At 35.9% G+C, this 14,395-nt stretch overlaps 1 protein-coding gene across 2 annotated transcripts in view; it reads left to right on the top strand.

Annotated features, from left to right (window-relative positions):
• Positions 1–14,395, top strand: part of LOC127434463 (matrix metalloproteinase-16-like) — a 77,032-nt gene that overhangs the window by 47,930 nt on the left and 14,707 nt on the right. For both annotated transcript variants that reach the window (XM_051687249.1, XM_051687248.1), the window contains 2 exons: positions 179–396; positions 13,890–14,028. In XM_051687249.1, coding sequence (XP_051543209.1) covers positions 179–396; positions 13,890–14,028 — 357 coding nt within the window. The remainder of the gene's footprint in view (positions 1–178; positions 397–13,889; positions 14,029–14,395) is intronic.

The following is a 14,395-nucleotide window of genomic DNA, read 5'->3' as shown; positions in this document are numbered from 1 at the left end:
GTGGCGTATTGCTTTATTGATGATAACCCCTAACCTTAAGGGTTAAACTTCAGTTAAACCCTAACTGTATTTTATCATTAGGCTTGTTGAGAAGAGGCATGCTATTACTTTAGCAATCAGACCATTTTCAACCACTTGATAGTAAATGTCTCTCTCTCTTTCTTTTTTATGTTTCCAGGACCTCCAGATAAACTTCATCAGCCTACGAGACCTCTTCCGACAGTACCACCAGCCCGCTCGAACCCACCAGTAGATCCACGCAAAAACGACAGGCAGACGCGGCCTCCACGAATACCGACTGGCGACAAGCCACTGCACCCTAACGTTAAGCCAGACATCTGTGATGGAGGCTTCAATACTCTAGCCATCCTCAGGAGGGAGATGTTTGTGTTTAAGGTAAGTAAATAATTACTTCATTATCAATTGGTAAATAAAGGTGCATGCCTTTGATCCCTTTAAATTGTTGCCTGCGTTGGCAGCTCACTAGGTTTTGGAACAGAGCAATTGTGTATACTGTATATCTGAAACAATAAGCTGAAAGTTATAGAAGGTATAGACCAAGAACATCTCTCTGTTCACATTGTTTCTTAATTACTATGCTTGAAATGAGCTCCTGTCAAGCTTTTGGTCTCATAAATTCTTCTTTAACACTGGGTTTAGAGCGCTGGCGGCCTCAGCTGACAAAAACACACGTGGCGGCTGCAGGAAACAGTTTATTTCAGCCAGTGTTCCACCTCCTCTGTGTGGGTGTTTTCTCTGTGTTCTCTAAGTGGTTGTGCTGAAAGAAAATGACCTATAAGTCAGAGCCAATGAGCTTTTCTTTGCTAGCTGAACCTGAGAGCTGTCATCAATGAGTACTTAAGCCTGTAGCATGATACTCAGTTCAGGGTCTGGCTGTGTATTAGAACCGAGTATTAGCAATCAGTGGATGGATTGCCATGTGGTCTTACAAAATACATAGGCCAAAAAGCTGATTTCCACATATTCACAGCATTTTCGAACAACATTTCAATAACCACTAAAGTATTTGTACACACCACCAAACAGACACTAGCAAACAAAAGTCACATTAGCCTGGGCCGAACAACGTTTCAATAACTACAAATATTTGATAACAAGTTAGTGTGCATTTTTACCCACCACCAAACAGATGATCGCAGACAAAAGTTGCATTAGCTTGGGCTGAAGTATGTTTCAATAACCAAATAAAATTGATTACAAGTTAGTGTGTATTTTTACCTCCCACCAAACAGACGATTGCAAACAAAAGATGCATTAGCCTGGGCCGAACAACGTTTCAATTACCTCAGAAGTTAGATGACAAGTAAGTGTGTATTTTTACCATCCACCAAACAGTTGCTTGCAAACAAAAGTTGCATTCGCCTGGGCTGAACAACGTTTCAATAACTAAAAAAATTTGATTACAAGTTAGTGTGTATTTTGACCTCCCACCAAACAGACGATCGCAAACAAAAGATGCATTCGCTTGAGTCGAACAACATTTCAATACCTGCAAAAATTAGATTACAAGTCAGTGTGTATTTTTACCCACCACCAAACTGACACTTGCAAACAAAAGTCGCATTTGCCTAAGTTGAACAATGTTTCAATAACCACAAAAGATAGACTACAAGTTAGTGTGTATTTTTACCTGCCACCAAACAGACGAACCACCAAACAGACGATCGCAGACAAAAGTCACATTAGCCTGAGCTGAACAACGTTTCAATAACCACAAAAGTTAGATTATAAGTTTGTGTGTATTTTTACCTCCCACCAAATAGACGATCACATAAAAAAGTCGCATCCACTTGGGCCGAACCATGTTTCAATAACCACAAAAGTTAGTTTACAAGTTAGTGTTTATTTTTACCCACCACCAAACAGACGATGACAAACAAAAGTTGTATTCGCCTGGGTCGAACAACTTTTCAATAACTACAAAAGTTAGTTTACAAGTTAGTATTTTACCCACCACCAAACAGATGTTTGCAAACAAAAGTTGTATTCGCCTGGGTAGACGAATAGCAAAAAGTAGGCTTTTCTGCACTCTTCCTTATCGACCGTATCAAATGGTACATTGCCAAAACATTGGAATTGCCATTATTTATACATTTTATAGATTTACTTTTCACAAAAAATGTTTACACAAAAAATGTTTATGAATGAAAGTTAACTAACTGCACTTGGCAGCGCCAAAAGAGAGCAAATCTCCACCGATTTCGATACATTAATGATAAAAATTCCTTTGAAAAAGCTGACCTCCGCCCACTCCTAAAGTCTATCTTGCATAGACTAAAAGTGTAGTACTAGAACATAAAAGGACAGTATAGTATTAAAGTATAGTATAGTAAGTATCATACTAATACTAAAGAAGTTTTTGCACCTTATGCATGGCACACATCTTCAGGAGATACATTACAGGTCAAACCTTTGAAACACTTGACCGAAATGTTTCCCATGATCTTAAAAATCTTTTGATCTGAAGGCGTATGCTTAAATGTTTGAAATTAGTTTTGTAGACAAAAATATAATTGTGCCACCACATTAATTTATTTCATTATAAATCTAAAATGTAATTAAAAAAAAAAATTAAAAAAAAAAATGTTTTTGAAATTGATGACTTGGACCAAGTAATAAAGAAAAACAGCCAATAAGTGCCCAACATAGATGGGAACTCCTTCAATACTGTTTAAAAAGCATCCCAGGGTGATACCTCAAGAAGTTGGTTGAGAAAATGTCAAGAGTACATTTCTGAAAATTCTAGGCAAATGGGTGACTACTTTGAAGATGCTAAAATATAACACAGTTTTGATTTATTTTGGATTTTGTTTAGTCACAACATAATTCCCATAGTTCCATTTATGTTATTCCATAGTTTTAATGACTTTACTATTATTCTAAAATGTGAAAAAAAAAATATAATAAAGAATAAGTGTTTCAAAACTTTTGACCGGTAGTGTATATACAGTATATATGTGTAAAGATTAGGTCCAGTTGCTGTATTGTAACTCTATGATCAGTGTGCATCTGTGAATCAGAGCAGAACTTATCCGTAGCTCCCATCCCTTAAGGCTAAAAAAAAGATTTACTGTGCTCTCACTAAACAGACAGCCTGTGTTTTTGTGTATATTTTCTCTGTTTAAAAATAGATGGGATTCATTTATCAAGCATTTGAAGGAAAGAAAGTATCTTTTTTTCTTGAGTAGCTAAATTCGAGCTGACGTGTAGATTTATTCCAGTTGAAGAAGGTTTTTGTTTGGCTCTAATCTTATAACTTGGTCTTAAGTCGCAGTTTCTCAGCAGACGCCTCTGGGGAAAACAAAATCTATCATGAACGCTGTTACATTTTCCTCTGGCTCTCGCTGGCTGTAAACTGGAGTAGTCTATCACTGTAGCTAGACAATAACACAAACATATTTCTGTGCTGTAAAACTCTCAAAGTCTGCTAGCTGAGCTCAGAGGTGTATCCATGGAAATGCCTGTGTCAGCTCTCTCACGTTGGCAGCTCAGGTCTTCAGAAAGAAGACGTGATTGGCTGGAAGATGATGGGTGAGTTCTGTTGACAGCAGAGTTACAACAGAGATTGAATCATCATCATCTAAAGGCAAAATCTGAATAGGAGATAATTTCATGAAAATGCTTGAAAACATTTTATTTTATTTTATTTATTTTTTTGCAGTTGTAGTTTAGTTAGCTGCTTCATGTGGGTTGATGCCAAGGAGCACAACCGATGGGCCAATATTCTTGCACACTATACCTGAGTCTTAGGGTTGTAGCGATACCATAATTATATCTTACGATACTATACCAACTTAAGTATCACGATACCATACGATAGTCTGTTTATTCTTAACACAGCTTGTCATAGTGGTTCTTAGAAACTAGCCATTCCACTTGTTGCTCCAGAAGTGGTTAAAATACAGTAACTGATAATAAGGCTCAAATGGACTAACTTGTTACCTAATGCATTCTTAGTTTGATGTAAAAAAATAAATAAAAAATCTTTGCCGCATCAAAACACCAGTTATATCGGCAACGGCTTTACACTTTTATTCCATTATTTCTGTGATTATTTGAATGTTGGTAACATAAAAATAAAGATATTGGAACGTTGAAAAGACTATTTCATTATTACAACCATTTCAGCCACTCTCTCCTGGTAAACAGCAGCGCAAATGCAGAATACACACACACCGGTTTGATCACACGGCTCAGGGACATGAATTTCCCAAAAGCATTGCAAGCTTGAGTTGATCATAGAGACCATTGGTGCCAATGGTTTCTACGATCTACTTAGGCTTGCAATGCTTTTGGGAAATGCAGATAAGTGTGAAGTTATTGCCACCATGCATTTGTAATTGGAAAAAAATAAATGAGTGCAACATTACATTTTTCAGAGGAACAGTAAGTCTGTACATGTTAAAATAAAGCATTTAGGTTAAATGAAGTGGCACTAACCCATATGTATTCTGAAGAAGCAGTAGGATGTGTCAGAAGGTGTTTAATAAGGTTGCTGGTGTTTCCCCCTTTGGCTTGAAATCTTTGTAGACATTCACGGCAGATGGGTTTGCCCTGTCTCATCATGCAAAACCCAAAATAATTCTCGTTACGTGAATTGCGTTTTTTTAAAAAGCTGCTAACTCTCCAGAGTTTTATTTAAATCCATATTATCCACTAAGAGACACAACTGCCAAATTAACACGCTGGGATTCAGACGTGGGTGTTTGAAGCATGGGAAAACCACACACTGAAAAAAAAAAAAATACCATATAAGGGGCAAATTCTAAACAGCATTTTGCACTCTTAAAGGGCACTGCTTGAAGGGGACGCCACTCGAAAATACTACATTTTTATGTTATTGTAGAGATAGGTCTGATTCAAATGAAGGTTTTAGCGAAAATAATATTTACTACCGCACATACAACATAATTTACGGTACTACCGTATTAATGGTACTACCATTTAAAAAATACTGTGGCGCTGCCAGTATTTTGAAGCTTTGGGTTTGCGATACTACCGTTGCACCGGGATACCGTGCAACCCTACTGAGTCTACTATTAAATCAAACTCTCTATAGCTGATTGAAAATTTTCACAGAGTTTTTGTCTTTGCAAGTGATCTTGTTAAAGTGGGTACCGTTTAATCTAACTCGTAATCTAGTCTGTTTCAGCTCAGGGATGTTTAGTGTGAAGGTAATTGTTTGAACTAATCGATTAGCCTAAGCAGGACCTCAGAACTATTGGTACTGACTCTGTTAATGTGGTGGATCATCTATTCTAAACACATCACAATTCTAAACTAATATGTGGTACAACATCAATCGGCTGTTATATCTCAAGTAGCGTTTGGAAGTTTGATTCATTTCAGTGAATTGGTTCGGACAGTTTATTAAATGAACCGGTCTGATACATGGCTTAAGGGGCATTCACACCGAACGCATCCTTGTGCTAAAAAAGCTAGATGCAGCGCCACGAATAGAACAGAACACGGGTGTCTCGAGCTGTAATTCCCAAGATGATGTTTTTTTTTGTTTTGTTTTTTTTTTACTCAGTACAGCATCTAAAAGCTTGATTTGATCAAAAAACAGTGAGACGCAGAGCAACGGTCAAAGACGCCCATTTATTGCATGTTTAAAAAAAAAATATTGAAAAACATTGCTGATGTGAATGACCCCTTACAGATATATTTGAGTCAGTCAATAGTGTTCCCATGTACAGCATTTATTTTGTGTTGGAAAAATTTTTTTTTAAATTGTGACTGTAATGACTGTGTTTTCAAGAAAGTAATGTATTAAAATAAATATTATATATTAAATTAGGGTGTTTTTTTTTTTTATTATTATTTCATTAACATGAGTAGCTTGTAGGGAAGCTACTGTTTCATTTCCTCTTGTCCGCCTCACCGTTTCCTTCATATGCTTCTTTTACTGTTCTTACTCACCTTCCTTTTCCTCTTATCAACAGAATGATGAGTCAGAGCATTAATGTTTTTGTGAATTTCAAATCTTGCTTTAGGAACTCATATATTAACGTTAATTTAATTTTAATACATTATTTTATAATCTGAGTTTGACTGGACCTCTCTGTAGACCTCATATTCAAGAATTATGAAGTTCCATTTTCATTAAACATTTAGACATTTTCGCTGCCAGTCAGTTAGCAGTCCGATTTCCAGTTCAAAAGAAGTGTTCTCAGTTTTCAATTAAAATAATGTACAAAAGAACAGTTCTCCACTGCAATTGTATCATAGTTCTTATTTCTGTTGTTTCTTAACTGCTCTGGTAAGTCTTCAGTGGGTGTCTCTATTATTACAAAGCTGTAGTAGCTGCATTCTGTCAGTGTCAGGCTTTGAGTGGTTCTTCTGTGGAGAACAGAGCAGCATACTGTGTACTGAATGTTCATCTAAGCCTGGGCTTAAAGGAAGCCCTACAGCAAGAAAGGGACTGGCAGATTTATGACACTAGTTATTGGCAATTTCTGACTGTAAGGAGGGGATTTCAAAGGACTTTTTATGGATCATTTTATTGTGATGCAGCATGCAGCATTATGAAGGGAGGCAACTAGTCATCCAGCATACTAGTCAATTAGTGAGATGCATTTTTTAATAATAAAAAAGTTTCATATGTTTTAATCTAATTAATAATATAATTGAAATAATAACAGAAACAAATTAGTTGTATTAATTAATTACATTAATTAAAATAAATAAATATTGTTTTTTTATATTAAAATAAAGACTTGTTTATCTATTTTTTATTTAAAATAATACAAAAATATGTAATGTATTTTAATATAATACAAAATGCTATATTAATTAATATTAATTAATTAAATGTAATAAAAGGTTAATATTATTTTATTATATTTAAATAAAATTTTTTATTGTAATATACAGTTTAATAAATATAATAATATAAATATTCATTAACAATAATTGTAAAGTTTATTTTTTTTCCCCCTTTTTAGCTTTTAAATGGAATGATTTTAACTTAGTCAAAGGATGCAGTGTGCTTTAGCAGTCTAACAGTAACTATTAGCCTGTCAGCACACTAAAACGTTTTCTGAGAACTTGCTTCTCTAAATTCATCCCCCTTAAAGGACTCTATAATGTCAAAGGTAAAAAGATAACCCAGACATTTTACTCTAAATTAATAAAAAATGTATAGCAGAAAATAATTGAAGAATTGCAGAAGTTAATTAACCTTTTTGGTTTTAAACCATATTTTAGGCCATTGTTAAGTCCCAGTGCTCCGGTGGATTATGCTACCTTCTCTCCAGGAGAAGACCGTAGCTCTATCCATTTTCTTCTCTTCTACCTTTATGTGTTTTCCAGCTTCTTCTACAAAGAAGCATCGTGAAAGGGAAATTTCACCTTTAGGTAGTATAATGTTTTTGTTGAAACGTTTGTGTTCTACACAAGAAAGAAAGCCACAAAAGTCAAGAAAGCCATGGTTTGGAACAAATTCAGGGTGAGAAAATGATGACAGAATTTTTATTTTTGGGTGAAATGTCCCTTTAAGCTTTGTACTTAGTTGCTTTGTGTACTGTAAGTGGCCATACTGTAGATAGAATCAGCATTTGTGTCTTGAACAACGATCTCTTTCTTGAACAATGATCTCTTTCTGTGATCAAAGTGCATAAACCCTCTTGGTATAATTTCTGCAAACCTTGAAAGGAGCACGCTTTGTTCTCGATAATTTCTCCAGTTATATAAATAGTCAGTTCCCTCACTTTCTCTTTCTTTGAGTATGTGTGTTTGAAGTACAGAAGAAGTGCTCACTAACTAGACAGATCTGTTTCGTCCATCCTGTGAGGAGGAGAGATTCACAGTCTAGCGATAGATCTGTAGACTGTGAAACAGGGAGGAGAGAGAGATAGAGGAAGATCTCCTCGCAGTATGATCTTAAGCCCAGCACCACACTGCTCGTAGTGCTTTCATCTCTCCTCTGCATCTCTCCATCATCTCTCTGCACACATCCCTAATTTCAATATCAGCTGGTTGTGACTGTCAGAATGTTCACATGTGCAGTTATAATCAAGCTACAGCGGGGTTTTGCTGGGTCTAAGTATACATGACACAATGCATGATCACATTTTTGAAGCAAAGACAACAAATACAAAGATATTAATTGTCTTTAAAAAAAAAGACAAAAAATGAGTGTCATGTCATTTACCCATTAAACACTACAACAAGCCATTCTGATAACCTTATACATTCCAAATCTCTAGCCTCAATTACAAGACAGTTTCCACCTCCATTTCTCAAAACTCTACCAATGCTCCCTATAGTATAACATTATATTAAATATTTCACTCCCGCATGTTGCTCGACTAAATTAAAGTTTTTTTTTTTTTTTTTTTTTTTTTTCAATTCAAGACAGCCTGACTTGTACCAGATAACGGTCTCTCAATATTACCGTCTCTGTCTACGAGCTAAATGAGAGTGTATCACTGAGGGTTGGAAAAGTCACTTTTTCTTTCAGAATAAGGGATAGCCTGAATAATTGGTGTGACAGAGCCTATTTTAATGATGTAGCACTGAAAAGTAACATGTTCCGTCTCTGTAGTTTCTCTCTCAGGCAGTATAGGGCAAAACATAGACAACAGTATGTCTTCTCTCAGAACCAAACCATAATGAAATGCAGATGAGTGTACTTCGTCTAGGGAACAGACGGTTTAGTGTTTGTGAAAAGGTCACTGTTGTCTATGTGGGCTCCCTGTGATTACACAGTGCCAGTCGAATTTGCTTGACTTTCTCTCTGGTTTGGGAAAAGAGAGGCTGATGAGAGTAGAAAGAAGAGGAAGAGAAGGATGCAGGATGCCGGGGCCATTGCTGTTGCTTAGGTGGTTGCTAAGGCATTGCTTACTGGCCTTAGTCCAAAAAGACCACTGGAAGTCCATAATATTCTGGTCCCCTGTGGCTTGGGTCCCTCTTTCAATGCAAGGGATTTTTCGTAAGATCAAAAGTCTGATCTCTTTTTGAAAAGTAATAACACACCTCGCCTTCACAAGCCACATGATTTGAGGTACGATTCATATAAATAGCACAAACGATGAAGGATGAGGTACTCATTACAGTTTAATACTTAGGATTATGGGTTTTGAAAAATGATGACTTTGATTTCTCAGTTTGATCAGTTTTCAGGTACGCCATGTTCACATAGGAGAAAGAATTCAGTGCAAATAAAATGACTGGGTCACAAAAATGTTTTTTACATTTTCACTCTCCTACAACTCTCTCCCTCACAAGGCTGAATGCTGTGGGTGAATGGGTAGACAGCAGTTTCAAGATCATAAGCTCACAATTGATTACATTCTTTAGAAAGAGTAATAAAAGATTGTTATGTTGTTTCCAACTCGATCTCACAAGAATTGTCACAATAGTACGAGGTGGCGAATTAGTTCCAATTCGTACAAGTTCATTCGAGTAAGACCACCAATAAGGGACGCTTCCCTCATGTCCTTGTAGTTCCCGATGTGGCGCTTGTTCCGTAATAATCCAAAACTGTTTTTTCCTAACTTTAACCCCTAACCTAAACCCCATACCTAAACCGAATCATTGAGTGTAACACCTTACCCTACCCAGAGCGTAAACATAACTATGATAGTAATGATAAAAGGCCTAATGTGTAATATGATAGAAAGCGACACTTTCGACTTCCGACCATGTGTTCATGTAGCGTATGTGATTGCTTGATGTATAAGTCATATGTTTTCGTACAAATTAATTGTTTGAGAGCAAAACTCCAAAAGAGTATTAGCATTTTTGGTAATTTTGTAAGACTTTTTTTTTTTTTTTTTGGTGGATCAATCAAACTATTCTAAGAATGTTATACAGCAGTGTACTGCATAAAAAGTAAAATAAAAAATCACGGTAACACTTAGCAGTAAGGTTGTATTTATTAACATTAGTATATGCATAGATATCGTCAACTAACAATGAACAATATTTTTTTTTTTTTTTACAGCATTTGTTAATCTTGGTTAATGTAGGGGGCCTGGGTAGCTCAGTGGTAAAAGACGCTGGCTACCACCCCAACTAGTTTGCTAGTTCGAATCCCAAGGTGTGCTGAGTGACTCCAGCCAGGTCTCCTAAGCAACCAAATTGACCCAGTTGCTAGGGAGGGTAGAGTCACATGGAGTAACCTCCTCATGGTCACTATAATGTGGTTCGTTCTCGGTGGGGCACGTGGCATGGTTGAGCGTGGATGCCACAGTGGATGGCGTGATTAAGCTCATCCATTGATATACCGGTTAAAATTATAAGACTGTAAAAAATGTGTCAACCATTACAAATTTTAGAGAATTTTTGAGCGTTGCCAGTTAGAGGTTGTGCTCCAAATACAAATTATCCGTCACTCAGATGGATATGAGTTGTAAAGTTTCATTCATGGTTATTTTTATCCATCATTAGTTGCTTTTGCATTATTTTTCCATTGAAATGTGCCTGTTCTCACAGATCTCTCTCTCTCTCCCTCTCTCGCACGAACACACATGCGCACACACACAAACAGCAGAGTCAAAAAGTTGCTAACGCCATCCTACCCGTGTTCTGCCGCTATCCAAAAGAGAGAAACGATCGTGCTAAAATTACCTCAGGAATTATAAAACAGCTCCTATTTGAAACGTGAAATTATATCTAATATAGTTGCCAAAAGGCTATATCCCCATTTTGATGATGTATTACAGAGCAGTGCTGATCTACAGATGTCTTCTCCAAAGATCCCTCAGTTATGTTCATGGTTTTTATTGGGATATTGTTTGTTTCATTGGTCCGTTGGGTCGGTTTGCATTCTCACCACAAGCAAACCGCTCCAGAGTTCGTTTGCAATCAATCCGAGACCACCTCATTCAGGCTGTCTCAGACCGATTGTTTTGGTGCGGATCCGAGTGCGATTGCCCTGTTTATATATGCCTAAACAAACCGAACCAAGGGAGAAAACGTTCCAGGTTCCGAAACAAACGCTCCAAACGAGCCAGGTTTGAAAAAAACCCTTAATTTACCCACTGGTATATATGTTTTGACATTGGCTTTTTTTCTTGTTTTAAACATAAAACTAATGATTTTTGCCTAATAAAAACCCAAAAACAATTTTCCAATGGGGTATGAAAAATAAACTTCAAGATATATTCTCTGAAAACAAGTGTTATTATCTTATAGAATTTTAGTAAGTAAATGTATCTTGTTTTAAGGATGTGTAGACTCACAAGACAAATACTGTATACAGAAAATATAATAGTTGACTAAGTTCAATGACGATTTTAGATTGTACAGATTTATGTATGTTGTCCAGCAAGAAGGAAAAAAGTGGTGGTGCAAAATCTTGAAAATGATGTTTCTGTAATCGAGTACAAAATGTTGTCAAGGAGAAACAGTGAAGATTTACACACTGCTTTTGCTGAGTGTCTTTATTGCAAGATAAAATGAAAGAGGCCCTCAGTTTTAGAGATAGTTATGGTCAAATTACATTTTTCATCAATTTGCTGCAAAGATTAGTTTGAGAAGCAGTTCTGTGGCAGATGAATAATGATGGTGTTGTCATCACTGTACCATATGCTATTCTCCAGCTTGCTGTTAAATTGTATTCCAAACAGTATATGATGCTGATGAAAGAGACTCACACAGTGTGGAGTTAAATGATATAGAACTTCCAAAAAAATAATGCATGGGCAAAAGAAGATATAGGCTAAATTCAGAATCGCATAGTACCATACTATTCTTATTATTTCTGCCGTAACTTTATATGACAGAAAAAATAAATGTAGTATGGTAGTATGCGATTTTGAATTTAGATAGCTTCTAACCTTTTGTTCCAGGAAGTTCAAGAATCATGGTGGAAACTAATTGATCATATTAAGTTGTAATCAAAAAGTTTGTCAAAATGTTGCTAACGCCATCCTACCCTTGTTCTGCCGTGTACGAAATAGTGATAAAGCTTGCCACAATATACTTCCCATGGCTGCACGAGAATGATAAAATACACAATATCCATTACATGCCTAATGTAGTGCTTCATTTTGATGCACTAGAATTTTTTATAAATCACTTGAAGTCATAATTTTGATTTCCAAATGTGTACGTTGGGACTTCCCAGAAGGACTTGACGGCACTGATAGTTACGGGTATCACAGAGGCTGATGACGGAGATATTGTCTGATTTACCACCAGCGTTTAAACAAGATTTGGAAACATCAAAGGGCTGACATCAAAGCTGTAGACCTGTGATGGGGGATTTTCCAAATCTGGAAGTGAGAGCAGCTGTGGTCACACGGCAGTAGGTGAAGGTCAGGGCGTTTAGTTCCAGGATGCCACTAAAACTAAAACAGTTTAGTCTAGGAAGATGTCCATTCTGTTCAGAATGAGCTTTTTTTATTTTTTTATTTATACAATATACTTACCTGAGCATGATTTTATTATTTGACTTCAAGTATGGTCTCTGAGATCACATTGAAAATCAGGGATTCAAAATCTAATTTAAACCTGGAAAAAAACAGTTTTAAGATTCTGAAAAAAAAAAAAAAAATAAATAAATAATATATATATATATATATATATATATATATATATATATATATATATATATAAAGAAAGAAAGGTTATTATGTGAGATGAATATGAAAAATGTAGATTCTGCACTTCTTTTCATCAAATGAAATAAAAACGTGTGAACTGACCTTGTTAACTCCTTTGTACAAAACGACAGATTTCCTAGCTTCTACTGAAGCACACAAGATGCTATTTTAAATCATGCTGGACAACCTAAATCAGGTTTTGCACAAACTTATAGTGTCCATGTCCGCTTGAATGCATTCAGCTTTAATATTAGAGCAAAGGGAGTACATACCAAATGCTAAAAAAATAAATAAAAAAAAATCTGAAATCAAAGGGATAGTTAACCCAAAAATGAAAATTCTCTCATCATTTACTCAACCTCATGGGTATGGGTATGACTTTCTTTCTTCAGCAGAACACAAACAAAGATTTTTAGAAAAATATCTCAGCTCTGTATGTCCATACAATGCAAGTGAATGGTGATCTGACCTTTGTAGCTCCAAAAATCACATTAAGGTAACAAAAGTAATCCATATGACTCCAGTGTTTAAATCCATGTCTTCAGAAGCAATATAATAGGTGTGGGTAAGAAACAGATTACAATTTAAGTCCTTTTTTACTCTAAATCTCCACTTTAACTTTCACTTTTAGTTGTGAAAGTGAAACTATACAAGCACCACATGTGACTTTCAGTTGTAAAAGTGAAGATTTAGAGTTAAAAAAAAAAAATGGCCTTAAATTTTGATCTGTTTCTCACCCACATCTATTATATTGCTTCGGAAGATATGGATTTAACTACTGATTCTTTTATGTGGTTTTTGGAGCTAAAAAAATCTGATCACCAATCACTTGCATTGTATTGACCTACAGAGTTTAGATATTTTTCTAAAAATCTTTGTTTGTGTTCTGCTGAAGAAAGAAAGTCATACACATCTGAGATGGCATGAGGGTGAGTAAATGATGAGAGAATTTTCATTTTTGGGTGAACTATCCCTTTAATGAAAGATGTTCAAATTGTTATACTTAGAAACCCTCTAAAGTCTTGTAATGACAATTCTGTGTTGACACATCCAAAAAACAAAGAGATACAAGCCTTGTGGGATAGGTTTAGAGTTGTAAATGATGAAATTTGCCAAACATTTGGATGTTTTTATTATTTCCCTAAAAGTTAATTACTTCAAGTACGGCTCCAGCATACATGCACCATAAACGCTGAAATTTGCTAGGGATCTGTTTCTCTACTGTTTTCTTGAGTTTCTTTGCTGAATTGTATTGTGTTACAAATCTAATGATACATTTTTAACTGTATATTTTCTTCCTCTCTCTTTGTGAAGGACCATTGGTTTTGGAGGGTCAGAGATAACGCTGTGATGCCAGGTTACCCCATGCTCATCAATGTCTTTTGGAGGGGTTTACCACCCAAAATTGATGCCGTCTATGAGAACAGCGAGGGCAGATTTGTTTTCTTCAAAGGTTAGAATTCTAAGCATGAATTAAAATTGTGTTATCATTCACTCATTCTTGTGTTATTTCAAACCTGTCTGACTTTCTTTCTTCTGTGGAACACAAAAGGAAATGTTAGGCAGAATGTTAGTCTCTGTCACCATCCATTTTCATTGCATCTTTTTTGAAAGAAAGAAAAAAAACAACCCAGTATATTAATGTAGAGAGTATCAACTTGAATTTATAGAGATTTCCTTTTATTCATATTATTCTCAGGGAGAGAGAGAGAGAGAGATGAAAATAGCTAAAAGAGCGATAGAAGAGGCAGGGCCAATTGAGATAATGATGACAAACACACACACACACACACACACACACCTGCGCACACACAGCAGTT

Source organism: Myxocyprinus asiaticus, chromosome 44 (assembly GCF_019703515.2).
Source record: "Myxocyprinus asiaticus isolate MX2 ecotype Aquarium Trade chromosome 44, UBuf_Myxa_2, whole genome shotgun sequence".
Taxonomy (NCBI): domain Eukaryota; kingdom Metazoa; phylum Chordata; class Actinopteri; order Cypriniformes; family Catostomidae; genus Myxocyprinus; species Myxocyprinus asiaticus.
This window is presented reverse-complemented; position numbering and strand designations above follow the sequence as displayed.